Source organism: Procambarus clarkii, chromosome 3 (genome assembly GCF_040958095.1).
Source record: "Procambarus clarkii isolate CNS0578487 chromosome 3, FALCON_Pclarkii_2.0, whole genome shotgun sequence".
In the NCBI taxonomy this organism is placed as follows: domain Eukaryota; kingdom Metazoa; phylum Arthropoda; class Malacostraca; order Decapoda; family Cambaridae; genus Procambarus; species Procambarus clarkii.
In genome coordinates, this window is record NC_091152.1 from 14,272,725 (window position 1) to 14,291,155 (window position 18,431).

At 46.4% G+C, this 18,431-nt stretch overlaps 2 protein-coding genes across 2 annotated transcripts; one reads left to right on the plus strand and one right to left on the minus strand.

Moving 5' to 3' along the window:
- Window positions 1-12,143: 12,143 nt before the first annotated feature.
- LOC138368175 (cell surface glycoprotein 1-like) lies at window positions 12,144-14,230 on the plus strand. The gene is made up of 3 exons (XM_069330601.1): window positions 12,144-12,656; window positions 12,690-13,646; window positions 13,694-14,230. The coding sequence occupies exons 1-3, from the start codon at window positions 12,144-12,146 to the stop codon at window positions 14,228-14,230; spliced, it is 2,007 nt and encodes a 668-aa protein (XP_069186702.1).
- A 411-nt stretch (window positions 14,231-14,641) lies between these two features.
- Window positions 14,642-15,175, minus strand: LOC138368177 (collagen alpha-2(I) chain-like). The gene has a single exon (XM_069330608.1). The coding sequence runs from the start codon at window positions 15,173-15,175 to the stop codon at window positions 14,642-14,644; it is 534 nt and encodes a 177-aa protein (XP_069186709.1).
- Window positions 15,176-18,431: the final 3,256 nt, after the last annotated feature.

An 18,431-nucleotide genomic window follows, 5' to 3' on the forward strand; every position in this document is an offset into this window, starting at 1 on the left:
TTCCTAGTGCATTCCATTTACTAACTACTCTGACACTGAAAAAGTTCTTTCTAATGTCTCTGTGGCTCATTTGGGTACTCAGCTTCCACCTGTGTCCCCTTGTTCGCGTCCCTCCAGTGTTGAATAGTTTATCCTTGTTTACCCGGTCGATTCCCCTGAGGATTCTGTAGGTTATCATCATGTCCCCCCTTACTCTTCTGTCTTCCAGTGTCGTAAGGTGCATTTCCCGCAGCCTTTCCTCATAACTCATGCCTCTTAGTTCTGGGACTAGTCTAGTAGCATACCTTTTGACTTTTTCCAGCTTCGTCTTGTGCTTGACAAGGTACGGGCTCCATGCTGGGGCCGCATACTCCAGGATTGGTCTTACATATGTTGTGTACAAGATTCTGAATGATTCCTTACACAGGTTCCTGAACGCCGTTCTGATGTTAGCCAGCCTCGCATATGCCGCAGACGTTATTCTCTTTACGTGGGCTTCAGGAGACAGGTTTGGTGTGATATCAACTCCTAGATCTTTCTCTCTCTCAGTTTCATTAAGTACTTCATCTCCTATTCTGTATCCTGTGTCTGGCCTCCTGTTTCCACTGCCTAGTTTTATTACTTTGCATTTACTCGGGTTGAACTTCTACAGCCATTTGTTGGACCATTCACTCAGTCTATCTAGGTCATCTTGTAGCCTCCTACTATCATCCTCTGTTTCAATCCTCCTCATATTTTTTGCATCGTCGGCAAACATTGAGAGGAACGAATCTATAACGAATCAATACCCTCTGGGAGATCATTTACATATACAAGAAACAGTATAGGTCCAAGGACTGACCCTTGCGGGACTCCACTTGTAACCTCTCGCCAATCTGAGACCTCACCCCTCACACAGACTCGTTGTCTCCTGTTGCTTAGGTACTCCTCTATCCACCGGAGTACCTTCCCTTTCACTCCAGCCTGCGTCTCCAACTTTCGCACTAGCCTCTTGTGTGGCACTGTATCAAAGGCTTTCTGACAATCCAAAAATATGCAGTCTGCTCACCCTTCTCTTTCTTGCCTTATTTTTGTTGCCTGGTCGTAGAATTCAAGTAACCCTGTGAGGCAGGACCTGCCATCCCTGAAACCATGTTGATGCTGTGTTACAAAGTTCCTTCGCTCCAGATGCTCCACTAGTTTTCTTCGCACAATCTTCTCCATCAGCTTGCATGGTATGCAGGTTAGGGACACAGGCCTGTAGTTCAGTGCCTCCTGTCTATCCCCTTTCTTGTATATCGGGACTACGTTAGCTGCTTTCCAAATATCTGGCAGTTCCCCTGTTGCCAGTGATTTGGTATACACTATGGAGAGTGGTAGGCACAGTTCTCCTGCTCCTTCCTTTAGAACCCAAGGGGAGATTCCATCTGGGCCTATAGCCTTTGTCACATCCAACTCTAGTAAACACTTCCTTACTTCCCCGCTGGTAATCTCAAACAATTCCAGTGGTTCCTGGTTAGCTATTCCCACACTTACCTCTGGAATTTCTCCTTACTCTAAGGTGAAGACCTCCTGGAATTTCTTATTCAATTCCTCACACACTTCCTTGTCGTTTGTAGCGAATCCTTCTGCCCCAATCCTTAATTTCATAACCTGTTCCTTTACTGTTGTTTTTCTCCTGATGTGGCTATGCAACAATTTAGGCTGAGTCTTTGCCTTGCTTACGATGTCATTTTCGTATTGTCTATCTGCCTCTCTTCTCATCCTGACATATTCATTCCTGGCATTCTGGTATCTTTCTCTGCTCTCCAATGTCCTGTTATTCCTATAGTTTCTCCATGCCCTTTTACTTTGCTGCTTAGCTAGCCCACATCTCTGATTAAACCATGGGTTTCTCATTTTCATTTCTCTATTTTCCTTTTGGACTGGGACAAACTTGTTTGCTGCGTCCTTGCACTTCTGTGTGATGTAATCCATCATATCTTGGGCCGTCTTTCCCCTGAGCTCTGTTTCCCATGCTATATCTGTTAGGAATTTTCTTATCCCCTCATAGTTCCCCTTTCGGTATGCTAACCTTTTGGTTTCGGTATCCCTCCTCGAGTTCAATAACCCTTCTTCAATCAAGTACTCAAACACCAGTACACTGTGGTCGCTCATTCCTACTGGGTCCTCAAAACCGATTTTTCTTATGTCGGAGTCGTTCAGAGTGAAGACTAGGTCGAGTCTCGCTGGTTCATCATTGCCTCTCATCCTTGTGGGTTCTCCGACATGCTGGGTTAAAAAGTTTCTTGTCACCACCTCCAATAGTTTGGCTCTCCACGTATCCTCGCCTCCATCCGGTTCCTTGTTCTCCCAGTCAATCCTTCCGTGATTGAAGTCGCCCATGATGAGCAGGTGGGATCTATTTCTACAGGCAGCAGAGGCTGCCCTCTCAATTATAGTGTTAACTGCCATGTTGTTGTTTTCATACTCTTGACTAGGTCTTCTGTCATTTGGTGGAGGGTTGTATATTACTGCTACTACTATTTTTGGTCCTCCCATTGTTATGGTGCCTGCTATGTAGTCTCTGAACTCCTCACAGCCCGGGATGGCCATCTCCTTAAAACTCCATTCCCTTCTCATGAGTAGGGCCACTCCGCCTCCTCCCCTACCTTCCCTCTCTTTCCTTATTACTGTGTACTCCTGGGGAAACACGGCATTCGTTATGATTGCAGAGAGTTTTGTCTCAGTGAGTCCGATCACATCCGATGTATGTGTGTGTGTGTGTGTGTGTGTGTGTGTGTGTGTGTGTGTGTGTGTGTGTGTGTACTCACCTAGTTGTACTCACCTAGTTGTGTTTGCGGGGGTTGAGCTCTGGCTCTTTGTTCCCGCCTCTCAACCATCAATCAACAGGTGTACAGATTCCTGAGCCTATTGGGCTCTATCATATCTACACTTGAAACTGTGTATGGAGTCAGCCTCCACCACATCACTTCCTAATGCATTCCATTTGTCAACCACTCTGACACTAAAGAAGTTCTTTCTAATATCTCTGTGGCTCATTTGGGTACTCAGTTTCCACCTGTGTCCCCTTGTGTTAAATAGACTGTCTTTATCTACCCTATCAATTCCCTTCAGAATCTTGAATGTGGTGATCATGTCCCCCTTAACTCTTCTGTCTTCCAGCAAAGTGAGGTTTAATTCCCGTAGTCTCTCCTCGTAGCTCATACCTCTCAGCTTGGGTACCAGTCTGGTGGCAAACCTTTGAACCTTTTCCAGTTTACTCTTATGCTTGACTAGATATGGACTCAATGCTGGAGCCGCATACTCCAGGATTGGTCTGACATATGTGGTATATAATGTTCTGAAAGATTCCTTACACAAGTTTCTAAAGGCCGTTCTTATGTTAGCCAACCTGGCATATGCTGCTGATGTTATCCTCTTGATATGAGCTTCAGGGGACTGGTCTGGCGTAATATCAACCCCCAGGTCTCTCTCTCTCTCTGACTCTTGAAGTATTTCATCTCCCAAGTTATACCTTGTATCTGGTCTCCTGCTTCCTACCCCTATCTTCATTACATTACATTTGCTTGGGTTAAACTCTAACATCCATTTGTTCGACCATTCCTGCAGCTTGTCCAGGTCTTCTTGAAGCCTCAAGCTGTCCTCCTCTGTCTTAATCCTTCTCATAATTTTGGCGTCGTCAGCAAACATTGAGAGGAATGAGTCTATACCCTCTGGGAGATCATTTACGTATATCAGAAACAGGATAGGTCCAAGCACAGAGCCCTGTGGGACTCCACTGGTGACTTCACGCCATTCTGAGGTCTCACCCCTCACTATAACTCTCTGCATCCTATTGCTTAGGTACTCCCTTATCCACTGGAGCGCCCTACCAGTTACTCTTGCCTGTTTCTCGAGCTTATGCATCAACCTTTTATGGGGTACTGTGTCAAAGGCTTTCCGACAATCCAAAAAAATGCAGTCCGCCCATCCTTCTCTTTCTTGCTTAATCTTTGTCACCTGATCATAGAATTCTATCAAGCCTATAAGGCAAGATTTACCCTCCCTGAACCCATGTTGATGGGTTGTCACGAAGTCTCTTCTCTCCAGATGTGTTACTAGGTTTTTTCTCACAATCTTCTCCATCAGAGAATTCACATACATACATACATACGTATGTATGTATGTATGTATGTACGTGTGTATTCCCAATCTCGTTAAAGACTCCCCCTCTATCATCCAATTAAAGAGAAAAACAACTATGAACTAAATAATCAACTCCTTGTAACTTTAATTATGCTGACCTTCCTATCTGTATTCAGACTGTGCCTACTATGGTATATAATATTGATTGGTGAAGCACTGTTATTCTATGTAATAATTTATAGTGCTTATTATAATTTACTAAGAACAACTAATATTTCTCAAAACAAAACTACGAGCCTTTAAAAGGATGTAGCTGATCTGTAATATTCTAAGAGCATGGACAATAGTAGGTAAATTTCACAACCCATGTGGGACCTGAAAACTACAATTTTCATTATAATTGAACCAATCACGACTATTCTGCTATCTACGTTGATGGACGGGTACTGTGAGACGTAAATTGGTACGTGAGGAAGAGTTTGGGCCTTGGTAAAAAAGGTAACTGGAAATATATCACATATGTACTAAATCACATTCAACATATTGACTTTAAGCATTAAGTCATATATGTGCTGTCTTGTGTGAGAAGGGGTTGTTTACTTTTATGATACAATTTCGACCCACAGCGGCGAGTGATTCACCAGGCGACTTCTAGATGTCCCAATTGGCCTGTTTATGACGGCAACCCCCCCCCCCCAACTAGGGCCGGCAGGAACCACGGCGTCTCCTATTGGTTCCTAGTATCCACGTCCGTCAACTTGATTCCTTCTTGGAGAAAGACGAGTGGTGTTGGGGGCTTGTTTGACACACACACACACACACACACACACACACACACACACACACACACACACACACACACACACACCACATGGTGTGTGTGTATGTGAATGAGTGATCTTGTGATCACTCATTGTGAGTGAGTGACCTTGGGAATGAGTGATCATAGTGTATTGAGCTTTGAGTACCTGGTTGAGCTAGGAATTATCACCCCCAAAAAAAAACTGGGAAACAAAGGGCTGGCGTACCGAAAGGGAAACTACGAGGAGATGAATAAATTCCTATGGGATATACATTGGGACATAGAACTCGGAACTAAGTCTGTACAAGACATGATGGACTATGTCACCCAAAAATGTCAGGAGGCTGTAAGCAGGTTTGTTCCAGCCCAACAGGAAAAAACAGAGAAGCAAAGGAAGAATCCGTGGTTTAATAGGGAATGTATGAAAGCAAAGGAGCTGAACAAAAGGGCATGGAGGAACTTCCGTAATAACAGAACACCAGAAAGTAGAGAGAGATACCAGAGAACCAGGAACGAGTATGTTAGTGTGAGAAGAGCAGCTGAGAAAAGGTATGAAAATGATATAGCTAATAAAACCAAGACCAAACCAAAGCTACTACACAGTCACATCAGGAGAAAGACAACAGTGAAGGAACAGGTGATGAAACTTAGGGTGGGCGAGGACAGGTACACAGAAAATGACAAAGAGATGTGTGAAGAACTCAACAAAAGGTTCCAGGAGGTCTTTACAATAGAACAGGGAGAAGTCACGGTGCTAGGAGAGGTGGCAGCAAACCAGGTGACCTTGGAAAGGTTCGAAATTACAAGAGATGAGGTCAAGAAGCACCTATTGGAGCTGGATGTGAGAAAAGCTGTTGGGCCGGATGGAATCTCACCATGGGTATTGAAAGAGTGTGCAGGAGCACTTAGCTTGCCACTCTCCATAGTGTATAGTAGGTCACTGGAAACGGGAGACCTACCAGAAGTATGGAAGACTGCTAATGTAGTACCAATATTTAAAAAGGGTGACAGACAAGAGGCACTGAACTACAGGCCAGTGTCCTTAACTTGTATACCATGCAAGGTGATGGAGAAGATTGTGAGAAAAAACCTAGTAACACATCTGGAGAGAAGAGACTTCGTGACAACCCATCAACATGGGTTCAGGGAGGGTAAATCTTGCCTTACAGGCTTGATAGAATTCTATGATCAGGTGACAAAGATTAAGCAAGAAAGAGAAGGATGGGCGGACTGCATTTTTTTGGACTGTCGGAAAGCCTTTGACACAGTACCCCATAAAAGGTTGATGCATAAGCTGGAGAAACAGGCAGGAGTAACTGGTAGGGCGCTCCAGTGGATAAGGGAGTACCTAAGCAATAGGAAGCAGAGAGTTATAGTGAGGGGTGAGACCTCAGAATGGCGGGAAGTCACCAGTGGAGTCCCACAGGGCTCTGTGGTTGGACCTATCCTGTTTCTGATATACGTACATGATCTCCCAGAGGGTATAGACTCATTCCTCTCAATGTTTGCTGACGACGCCAAAATTATGAGAAGGATTAAGACAGAGGAGGACAGCTTGAGGCTTCAAGAAGACCTGGACAAGCTGCAGGAATGGTCGAACAAATGGATGTTAGAGTTTAACCCAAACAAATGTAATGTAATGAAGATAGGAGTAGGAAGCAGGAGACCAGATACAAGGTATCACTTGGGAGAAGAAATACTTCAAGAGTCAGAGAGAAAGACCTGGGGGTTGATATCACACCAGACCTGTCCCCTGAAGCTCATATCAAGAGGATAACATCAGCAGCATATGCTAGGTTGGCTAACATAAGAACGGCCTTTAGAAACTTGTGTAAAGAATCATTCAGAACATTATATACCACATATGTCAGACCAATCCTGGAGTATGCGGCTCCAGCATGGAGTCCATATCTAGTCAAGCATAAGAGTAAACTGGAAAAGGTTCAAAGGTTTGCCACCAGACTAGTACCCGAGCTGAGAGGTATGAGCAACGAGGAGAGACTACGGGAATTGAACCTCACTTCGTTGGAAGACAGAAGAGTTAGGGGGGACATGATCACCACATTCAAGATTCTCAAGGGAATCGACAGGGTTGATAAAGATAGGCTATTTAACACAAGGGGCACACGCACTAGGGGACACAGGTGGAAACTGAGTGCCCAAATGAGCCACAGAGATATTAGAAAGAACTTTTTTAGTGTCAGAGTGGTTGACAAATGGAATGCATTAGGAAGCAATGTGGTGGAGGCTGACTCCATACACAGTTTCAAGTGTAGATATGATAGAGCCCAATAGGCTCAGGAACCTGTACACCTATTGATTGACAGTTGAGAGGCGGGACCAAAGAGCCAGAGCTCAACCCCCGCAAGCACAACTAGGTGAGTACAACTAGGTGAGTACACACACACACACACACACAGGCTGACTTTCGCTGTCATTCCGTTCGTTTATTGCCAAGAGAGTAACCGGGAGGTTGACTTCGTGAAACGATCGAGAACCTTCTAGGAGATGGGCTTCCAGGAACATGTTTCTCTGGTCATTACAAAGTGATGGTTCCCTCTCGCTAAGTGTACCCTCTTGATGGTCAACCATACTCCGTTTTCCATCACCTTATAAATGCTCGGTGTTGAACCAACAACCTTTATCACTGTAACCATCTACACTACACACGCGACCATTACCACTGTAACCATCTACACTACTCACACGACCATTATCACTGTAACCATCTACACTACACACGACCATTATCACTGTAACCATCTACACTACACACCTTTATCACTATCTACACTACACACGACCATTATCACTGTAACCATCTACACTACACACGACCATTATCACTGTAACCATCTACACTACACAAGACCATTATCACTGTAACCATCTACACTACACAAGACCATTATCACTGTAACCATCTACACTACACAAGACCATCATCACTGTAACCATCTACACTACACACGACCATTGTCACTGTAACCATCTACACTACACGCGACCATTATCACTGTAACCATCTACACTACACACGACCATTATCACTGTAACCATCTACACTACACAAGACCATTATCACAGTAACCATCTACACTACACACGACCATTATCACTGTAACCATCTACACTACACACGACCATTATCACTGTAACCATCTACACTACACACGACCATTATCACTGTAACCATCTACACTACACACGACCATTATCACTGTAACCATCTACACTACCCACGACCATTATCACTGTAACCATCTACACTACACACCTTTATCACTAACCATCTACACTACAGAAGACCATTATCACAGTAACCATCTACACTACACACGACCATTATCACTGTAACCATCTACACTACACACGACCATTATCACTATAACCATCTACACAACACACCTTTATCACTAACCATCTACACTACACAAGACCATTATCACAGTAACCATCTACACTACACAAGACCATTATCACAGTAACCATCTACACTACACAAGACCATTATCACTGTAACCATCTACACTACACAAGACCATTATCACTGTAACCATCTACACTACACAAGACCATTATCACTATAACCATCTACACTACACACCTTTATCACTAACCATCTACACTACACAAGACCATTATCACTAACCATCTACACTACAGAAGACCATTATCACAGTAACCATCTACACTACACAAGACCATTGTCACTGTAACCATCTACACTACACAAGACCATTGTCACTGTAACCATCTACACTACACAAGACCATTATCACTGTAACCATCTACATAACACACCTTTATCACTGTAACCATCTACACTACACACGACCATTACCACTGTAACCATCTACACTGAATGACTGGTCCAACAAATTGGCTACTACAGTTCAACCCGAGTAAATGTAAGGTGATGAAACTAGGCAGTGGCACTAGGAGGCCAGACACAGGATACCGAATGGTAGATGAAGTTCTTCACGAGAGTTGGTGTCACACCAAACCTGTCTCCATGAAGCCCACATAAAAAGCATAACATCGGCGGCGTATGCGAAGCTGGCTAACATCAGAACTGCCTTTAGAAACCTGTGTAAGGAATCATTCAGAACCCTTTGTATACCACATATGTAAGACCAATCCTGGAGTATGCGGCCCCCAGCATGGAGCCAGTACCTTGCCAAGCACAGGACTAAGCTGGAAAAATTTCAAAGGTATGCAACTAGGCTAGTTCCACAACTAAAAGGCACGAGTTACGAGGAAAGGCTACATGAAATACACCGAACGTCGCTGGAAGATAGGAGATAGGTAGTGATGTTGTCTCCCCGAGACACGATCACTACCCACAAAATTCTAAGAGGAATCGACAGGGTAAACATAAATTGTTTAACACGGCTGGTGCACGAACAAGGGGACACAGGTGGAAACTGAGTACCCAAATGAGCCACAGGGGCATTAGAACGAACTTTTTCCGTGTCAGAGTAGTTAATAGATGGAATGCAGTGGTGGAAGCTGACTCCATACACAGTTTCAAATGTGGATATGAAAGCGCCCAGTAGGCTCAGGAATCTGTACACCAGTTGATTGACAGTTGAGAGGCGGGACCAAAGAGCCAGAGCTCAACCCCCGCAAGCACAACTAGATGAGTACTGCACACGACCTTTAATTTTTTTTTCTTTTTTTTTTTTGCACGGAAATTCCTGCGCAAGTCCTAAGCCTCAAGTTTTTTTTTTATTAATAACCATCTACACTACACAGCTAAATACACAAACAAACGTTTACATTCCATTTGTCAAACATCCTACCACTCCAACACACAAAGTCCTTCCGAACCACTTGAGATCGACCACTGATCTCGTACACATTCGACGACATCCTCCGCCTGAAGCAGACAACAATTGAACTTTCAAAAGCCCTTCCCCCTCCCCACTGCATACACAGCAAAACAGCGATCAAAAACCTCAAGGTAAACGATTGACTGTTCATTTGATCTATAAACATACATTCCGTCGAGGCAGAACTATCCAAAACGAGTAGAACGTAACACTAACCATCTAGACTACACACAACCTTTATCACTGTAACCATCTACACTACACACAATCTTTATAGGTCTCGCTTCATGCAGGTTGGCATTCAATCCCCAACCGTCCAAGTGGTTGGGAAACAATTCGTTTCCCCCCGTCCCATCCCAAATCCTTATTCTGATTGACTGATGAAGATCAAGCCACCCAAGAGGTGGCACGCGCCATTATCCTGACTTTCCAAGTGCTATATAGTCGCAATGGCTTGGCGCTTTCTTCTCATAATTTCCTCCCTCCCCTACAGTCGAGGCGGGACTACCCAAAACGAGTAGAAGGTACCATGACCCAGATCACCAGTGACAGGAACGGCAACAACCAGACCACAGCACCACAACGTAACAATGAACGCCGGAGACACAATTGCAGATGTGCGGCTATTTGCAGTCTCCAAGTGACGCCACGCGAAATCCCAAACACGAGGCAACGCCTATCATGCCATATTGAAGGCCCTCACCAGAACAAAACCCCTCTCTACCCGATCCGCAGAGCCAGAATCATCGGTGAGATTATTAATTACCGAAACATCCTTCACATGATCGTGGAGAAATATAATAGTTTTATAGGTCCGGATCATGGAGTGAACTTGCATCTGTTTCCTGCAACAATGGAGCTCGTTAAGGGTCCCACAAACCACAGCGACAGGCATCGTACAGTAATTAAGAAGCTCTACAATCCACAGGAGCCAAAGACCTACAACGGCTGGCATACGACCGGCACTCCGATTATACCTATGGCTGTCGTAACCACTAAATCACCCTTTGCTTGATGGACGGCACCCAACCAGATGTGTATTATTATTATTATTTTCTACCACAAACGTGGCCAAACAATGCTAGAGACACACACATACATTTTCTTCTGTCCTCCATGAACAGTGAAGGAGGAGGGGGGGAGGGGGGGTACCTGCAGTGTTGAGATGTTGAGATATCACTATTACCATCCCTTACCCGCCAAATCCATCCTTACTATTCTTGCTTCACCAACCCCACACAGCCATTCTATCCATGCTAATAACGGGTTTCATCCTAAATATAAAGCAGTTAATTATACCCATTTCCTAAATATAAATCAATAAATTACACTCGCTCACACATTTTGTTTAAAACAAAATGTCTCTCAAAATCGTTCTAAACTTCTCGTTGTTGGTGGTGTTCTTCGTGCTCGTATGTACGTAATGGTGGCTGGGGTGGCAGCAAGCCCTGGTGGGTGACCACCTCCACGGGCTCAGGAAGCAGGTTGCCGACTGGCAGACCCGCTAGAACGGTATTACAAGCCTTGCTAGCGGATTAGCAAAAGGTTTTCTCGGTTTCTCGCCAGTGCCAAGATGTCCTCATACGCTATTCGATGACCGCCTTGCTATGCCAGTGTGGCAGTCGGTGCCACCTGTGTCTTAGTTTGTACGCCTCCAGCATTCAAGCCGGCAGGTGGAGGGCTTGCGTTCGTTCCTGCTACAGGTGGGCGAGGAGCCACAAAACCACGATGGCCAATATGGTCATTGGTCCGAATGTTTGCCTATCACTTCCCTGCTGTTACTACTTCAGCAATTAATATGGGCCGTAAAGATTTTGTGGGGCCGGAAGAAAACACACATTTAATAGCGTCAGAACGATGACAATCGGCATCAAGTTGCTCAAAATGATGAGGAGCCTCTCATGCTCCCTCACGAGGAAGCCAAAAAGAATGTCATCGCAAGTGAAGACAAGTGGTATGACGTATCTGAAAATGATGAGGAGCCTCTCATGCTCCCTCACGAGGAAGCGAAAAAGAATGTCATCGCAAGTGAGGATAAGTAGTATGAAGTATCTGAAAATGATGAGGAGCCTCTCATGCTCCCTCACGAGGAGATGGACGTAAACACTAGTACAAAAGAAGAATAAGAAGAAAGCAAATCCGACTCCCCCAAAAAAGTTATGAAGGAACCAAAAGACAAAAAGTCAAAAGCCTGCCCCAAGAAACGTCGCCGCCCACAAAAGATACAATGCCAAGAAGACGACCCCACCGAGTTGATCACACTGACAGTTCAGTGCCCATAATATTACCAAATGAAACTCATAAGCATGTACGAAAAAAAGCACGACGTGTTTCTCAAATTGGGCGGCGGCACCAACACTGTGGAAGTGTTCGGCGAAAAACAAAAGGCAGAAAAATGTTAAAGTGATATAGAGGCGTTTATGACGGAAATAAAAAATAAAAAATTAGACAAAAAACGTGCTTGGGCGCAGAAGGTAAAGGACAAGCGTGGCCAGGTACCCAACAAAATGCCCAAAGACATCACTGGACAGGGGCCCGACCGTTTTGAGACCACAGATGGCCCTGCCAAGGCAGCGCCAGCAGCCACTGGTGGCCCTGCCAAGACATCGCAAGTAGAAAAAGGTGGCCCTTCCAAGGCATCGCAAGCAGAAAAAGGTGGCCCTTCCAAGGCATCGAGAGTGGGAAAAGGTGGCCCTGCTAAGACATCGCAAGCAGAAAAAGGTGGCCCTTCCAAGGCATCGCAAGCAGAAAAAGGTGGCCCTTCCAAGGCATCGCAAGCAGAAAAAGGTGGCCCTTCCAAGGCATCGCAAGCAGAAAAAGGTGGCCCTTCCAAGGCATCGAGAGCGGAAAAAGGTGGCCCTTCCAAGGCAGCGCCAGCAGCCACTGGTGGCCCTGCCAAGACATCGCAAGCAGAAAAAGGTGGCCCTGCCAAGGCATCGAGAGCGGAAAAAGGTGGCCCTTAAAAGGCAGCGCCAGCAGCCACTGGTGGCCCTGCCAAGACATCGCAAGCAGAAAAAGGTGGCCCTTCCAAGGCAGCACCAGCAGCCACAGGTGGCCCTGCCAAGACATCGCAAGTAGAAAAAGGTGGCCCTGCCAAGGCATCGCCAGCAGCCACTGCTGGCCCTGCCAAGACATCGCAAGCAGAAAAAGGTGGCCCTTCCAAGGAATCGCAAGCAGAAAAAGGTGGCCCTTCCAAGGAATCGCAAGCAGAAAAAGGTGGCCCTTCCAAGGCATCGAGAGCGGGAAAAGGTGGCCCTGCTAAGGCATCGAGAGCGGAAAAACTTGGCCCTGACAAGACATCGCCAGCACCCACTGATGGCCCTGACAAGACATCGCCAGCACCCACTGATAGCCCTGACAAGGCATCGCCAGCACCCACCGATAGCCCTGACAAGGCATCGCCAGCACCCACTGATAGCCCTGACAAGGCATCGCCAGCACCCACTGATAGCCCTGACAAGGCATCGCCAGCAGACACTGATGGCCCTGACAAGGCATCGCCAGCAGACACTGATGGCCCTGACAAGGCATCGCCAGCAGACACTGATGGCCCTGACAAGGCATCGCCAGCAGACACTGATGGCCCTGACAAGGCATCGCCAACAGACACTGATGGCCCTGACAAGGCATCGCCAGCAGACACTGATGGCCCTGACAAGGCATCGCCAGCAGACACTGATGGCCCTGACAAGGCATCGCCAGCAGACACTGAAGGCCCTGACAAGGCATCGCCAGCAGACACTGATGGCCCTGACGAGGCAGCGCCAGCAGACACTGATGGCCCTGACGAGGCATCGCCAGCAGACACTGATGGCCCTGACAAGGCATCGCCAGCGGACACTGATGGCCCTGACAAGGCATCGCCAGCGGATACTGATGGCCCTGACAAGGCATCGCCAGCAGACACTGATGGCCCTGACAAGGCATCGCCAGCAGACACTGATGGCCCTGACAATATGGCCCTGACAAGGCATCGCCAGCAGACACTGATGGCCCTGACAAGGCATCGCCAGCAGACACTGATGGCCCTGACAAGGCATCGCCAGCAGACACTGATGGCCCTGACAAGGCATCGCCAGCAGACACTGATGGCCCTGACGAGGCAGCGCCAGCAGACACTGATGGCCCTGACGAGGCAGCGCCAGCAGACACTGATGGCCCTGACAAGGCATCGCCAGCGGACACTGATGGCCCTGACAAGGCATCGCCAGCGGACACTGATGGCCCTGACAAGGCATCGCCAGCGGATACTGATGGCCCTGACAAGGCATCGCCAGCAGACACTGATGGCCCTGACGAGGCATCGCCAACAGACACAGATGGCCCTGACAAGGCATCGCCAGCGGACACAGATGGCCCTGACAAGGCATCGCCAGCGGACACAGATGGCCCTGACAAGGCATCGCCAGCGGACACTGATGGCCCTGACAAGGCATCGCCAGCGGACACTGATGGCCCAGACAAGGCATCGCCAGCAGACACTGATGGCCCTGACGAGGCATCGTAGGCCTACCAACACGGTCCTCCAGTAAGAAGATATGAGCTTCCACCAAAAATCCCAAAGTTTAAACGCCCTCCACAGGCTATAAGATGCCCTAAGACAGCCCCGCCATCTTCAGATCCTCCCAAGGCTCCAGTTGAACAAAAAATATTTTATGGGCAAATCCCACCCTAAGTATGGATAGACAACGCGCCAGAGAAAAAGGTGCAGGAAGCTCCACGTAAACCAAGAGTTGTGGAATAGGAATAACCAGTAAAAAACAAAAAAGCAATGGCAAAAAGTGAAAAAGCAAAGGCAAAAGCTGCCGAAAACAAAAGCAAGCAAAATGAAAAAAACAAAAATGACAGTAAAAAGTAAAAGAAATGACCCCAATGACCATTTCACTCATACCTCAATTGGGGTTTCAAATGAAAATGGTTATGGAATGGGTCGACTTGACGACGACAAGTCCGGGGTAGGGTCATGGGCCCCATGGACCCCGAAGACGAGTCTCGGGTAAGCATTAGTCTCGTGGGGGACTAACACGGCCGTGGCGCTGTACTCTTGGCCCGCGTGCTTTGAGGGTCCTCTTGGCCCGCGTGCTTTGAGGGCCCTCTTGGCCCGCGTGCTTTGAGGGCCCTCTTGGCCCGCGTGCTTTGAGGGCCCTCTTGGCCCGCGTGCTTTGAGGGTCCTCTTGGCCCGCGTGCTTTGAGGGTACTCTTGGCCCGCGTGCTTTGAGGGCCCTCTTGGCCCGCGTGCTTTGAGGGTCCCTCTTGGCCCGCGTGCTTTGAGGGCCCTCTTGGCCCGCGTGCTTTGAGGGCCCTCTTGGCCCGCGTGCTTTGAGGGCCCTCTTGGCCCGCGTGCTTTGAGGGCCCTCTTGGCCCGCGTGCTTTGAGGGCCCTCTTGGCCCGCGTGCTTTGAGGGGCCCTCTTGGCCCGCATTGGGTTTTGCGCGGGCCCTCTTGGCCCGCATTGGGTTTTGCGCGGGCCCTCTTGGGCCCGCAAATCTGTGTGTGTGTGTGTGTGTACTCACCTAGTTGTGTTTGCAGGGGTTGAGCTCTGGCTCTTTGGTCCCGCCTCTCAACCGTCAATCAACAGGTGTACAGATTCCTGAGCCTATTGGGCTCTATCATATCTACACTTGAAACTGTGTATGGAGTCAGCCTCCACCACATCACTTCCTAATGCATTCCATTTGTCAACCACTCTGACACTAAAAAAGTTCTTTCTAATATCTCTGTGGCTCATTTGGGCACTCTATTTAACACAAGGGGACACAGGTGGAAACTGACTGTCTTTATCTACCCTATCAATTCCCTTCAGAATCTTGAATGTGGTGATCATGTCCCCCCTAACTCTTTTGTCTTCCAGCGAAGTGAGGTTTAATTCCCGTAGTCTCTCCTCGTAGCTCATACCTCTCAGCTCGGGTACTAGTCTGGTGGCAAACCTTTGAACCTTTTCCAGTTTAGTCTTATCCTTGACTAGATATGGACTCCATGTTGGGGCTGCATACTCCAGGATTGGCCTGACATATGTGGTATACAGAGTTCTGAATGATTCTTTACACAAGTTTCTGAATGCCGTTGGTATGTTGGCCAGCCTGGCATATGCCGCTGATGTTTTCCGCTTGATATGTGCTGCAGGAGACAGGTCTGGCGTGATATCAACCCCCAAGTCTTTTTCCTTCTCTGACTCCTGAAGAATTTCCTCTCCCAGATGATACCTTGTATCTGGCCTCCTGCTCCCTACACCTATCTTCATTACATTACATTTGGTTGGGTTAAACTCTAACAACTAATCTTAATCTTTGTCACCTGATCGTAGAATTCTATCAAGCCTGTAAGGCAAGATTTACCCTCCCTGAACCCATGTTGGCGATTTGTCACGAAGTCCCTTCTCTCCAGATGTGTTACCAGGTTTTTTCTCACGATCTTCTCCATCACCTTGCATGGTATACAAGTCAAGGACACTGGCCTGTAGTTCAGTGCCTCTTGCCTGTCGCCCTTTTTGTATATTGGGACCACGTTCGCCGTCTTCCATATTTCTGGTAGGTCTCCCGTCTCCAGTGACCTACTATACACTATGGAGAGTGGCAAGCAAAGTGCCTCTGCACACTCTTTCAGTACCGATGGCGAGATCCCATCTGGACCAACAGCCTTTCTAACATCCAGATCCAACAGATGCCTCTTGACCTCCTCTCTCGTAATTTCGAACTCTTCCAAGGCCGCCTGGTTTACCTCCCTTTCTCCTAGCACAGTGACCTCACCTTGTTGACCTGTGTGTGTGTGTGTGTGTGTGTGTGTGTGTGTGTGTGTGTGTGTGTGTGTGTGTGTAATTACCTAAGTGTAGTTACAGGATGAGAGCTACGCTCATGGTGTCCCGTCTTCCCAGCACTCTTTGTCATATAACGCTTTGAAACTACTGACGGTCTTGGCCTCCACCACCTTCTCACTTAACTTGTTCCAACCGTCTACCACTCTATTTGCGAAGGTGAATTTTCTTATATTTCTTCGGCATCTGTGTTTAGCTAGTTTAAATCTATGACCTCTTGTTCTTGAAGTGCCAGGTCTCAGGAAATCTTCCCTGTCGATTTTATCAATTCCTGTTACTATTTTGTATGTAGTGATCATATCACCTCTTTTTCTTCTGTCTTCTAGTTTTGGCATGTTTAATGCTTCCAACCTCTCCTCGTAGCTCTTGCCCTTCAGTTCTGGGAGCCACTTCGTAGCATGTCTTTGCACCTTTTCCAGTTTGTTGATGTGCTTCTTAAGATATGGGCACTACACAACAACTGCATATTCTAGCTTTGGCCTAACAAAAGTCATGAACAATTTCTTTAATATATCGCCATCCACGTATTTAAATGCAATTCTGAAGTTAGAAAGCATCGCATAGGCTCCTTGCACAATATTCTTTATGTGGTCCTCAGGTGATAGTTTTCTATCTAGAACCACCCCTAGATCTCTTTCTTTATCAGAATTCTTTAAAGATTTCTCACATAATATATAGGTTGTATGGGGTCTATGTTCTCCTATTCCACATTCCATAACATGACATTTATTAACATTAAATTCCATTTGCCAGGTGGTGCTCCATATACTTATTTTGTCCAGGTCTTCTTGAAGGGCATGACAATCATCTAAATTTCTTATCCTTCCTATTATCTTAGCATCATCAGCAAACATGTTCATATAATTCTGTATACCAACTGGTAGATCATTTATGTACACAATAAACATCACTGGTGCAAGAACTAAACCCTGTGGTACTCCACTTGTGACATTTCTCCATTCCGATACATTGCCTCTGATTACTGCCCTCATTTTTCTATCAGTCAGAAAATTTTTCATCCATGATAGAAGCTTACCTGTCACCCCTCCAATATTTTCCAGTTTCCAGAACAACCTCTTATGTGGAACTCTGTCGAAATCCTTTTTTAGGTCCAGATAGATGCAGTCAACCCAACCATCTCTTTCCTGTAATATCTCTGTGGCTCGATCATAGAAACTGAGTAAATTCGATACACAGGATCTTCCAGATCGAAAACCATACTGTCTGTCTGATATTATATCATTTCTCTCCAGGTGTTCTACCCATTTAGTTTTAATTAGCTTTTCTAATACTTTCACTATTACACTTGTCAATGATACAGGTCTATAATTGAGGGGGTCTTCCCTGCTGCCACTTTTGTAGATTGGAACTATGGTAGCCTGTTTCCACACGTCTGCTACGATTCCTGTACACAGGGATGCCTGAAAGATCAGGTGAAGTGGAATGCTGAGCTCAGATGCACATTCTCTCAGAACCCATGGTGAAACGCCATCTGGGCCAGCTGCTTTGTTCTTCCCGAGCTCCTTTAGCATATTTTCCACTTCATCTCTAGACACCTCTATCCGCTCTATGTTGTTCTCTGGAATTCTTATTGTGTCTGGTTCTCTGAAGATTTCATTTTGTACAAACACACTTTGGAACTTTTCATTTAATGTTTCACACATTTCCTTTTCATTTTCCGTGAATCTGTTTCCCATTTTCAACCTCTGGATATTATCCTTTACCTGCAATTTGTTGTTTATGAATTTGTAGAATAGGCCCGGTTCTGTTTTACATTTATCTGCTATCCCTTTTTCAAAATTTCTTTCTGCCTCTCTCCTTACTGCTGTATAGTTGTTTCTCGCATCTTTGTATCGCTGGTATGTTTGGGGGTTTGGCCTCTTCCTATACTGATTCCA

Coding starts and splice junctions, on each gene's coding strand:
- LOC138368175 (XM_069330601.1), top strand. CDS start 12,144: ATGACGGAAATAAAAAATAAAAAATTAGACAAAAAACGTGCTTGGGCG. Junction 12,657..12,689: donor AAAAAGGTGGCCCTGCCAAG/GCATCGAGAGCG, acceptor GGCCCTTAAAAG/GCAGCGCCAGCAGCCACTGG. Junction 13,647..13,693: donor ACACTGATGGCCCTGACAAG/GCATCGCCAGCA, acceptor GGCCCTGACAAG/GCATCGCCAGCAGACACTGA.
- LOC138368177 (XM_069330608.1), bottom strand. CDS start 15,175: ATGCGGGCCAAGAGGGCCCGCGCAAAACCCAATGCGGGCCAAGAGGGC.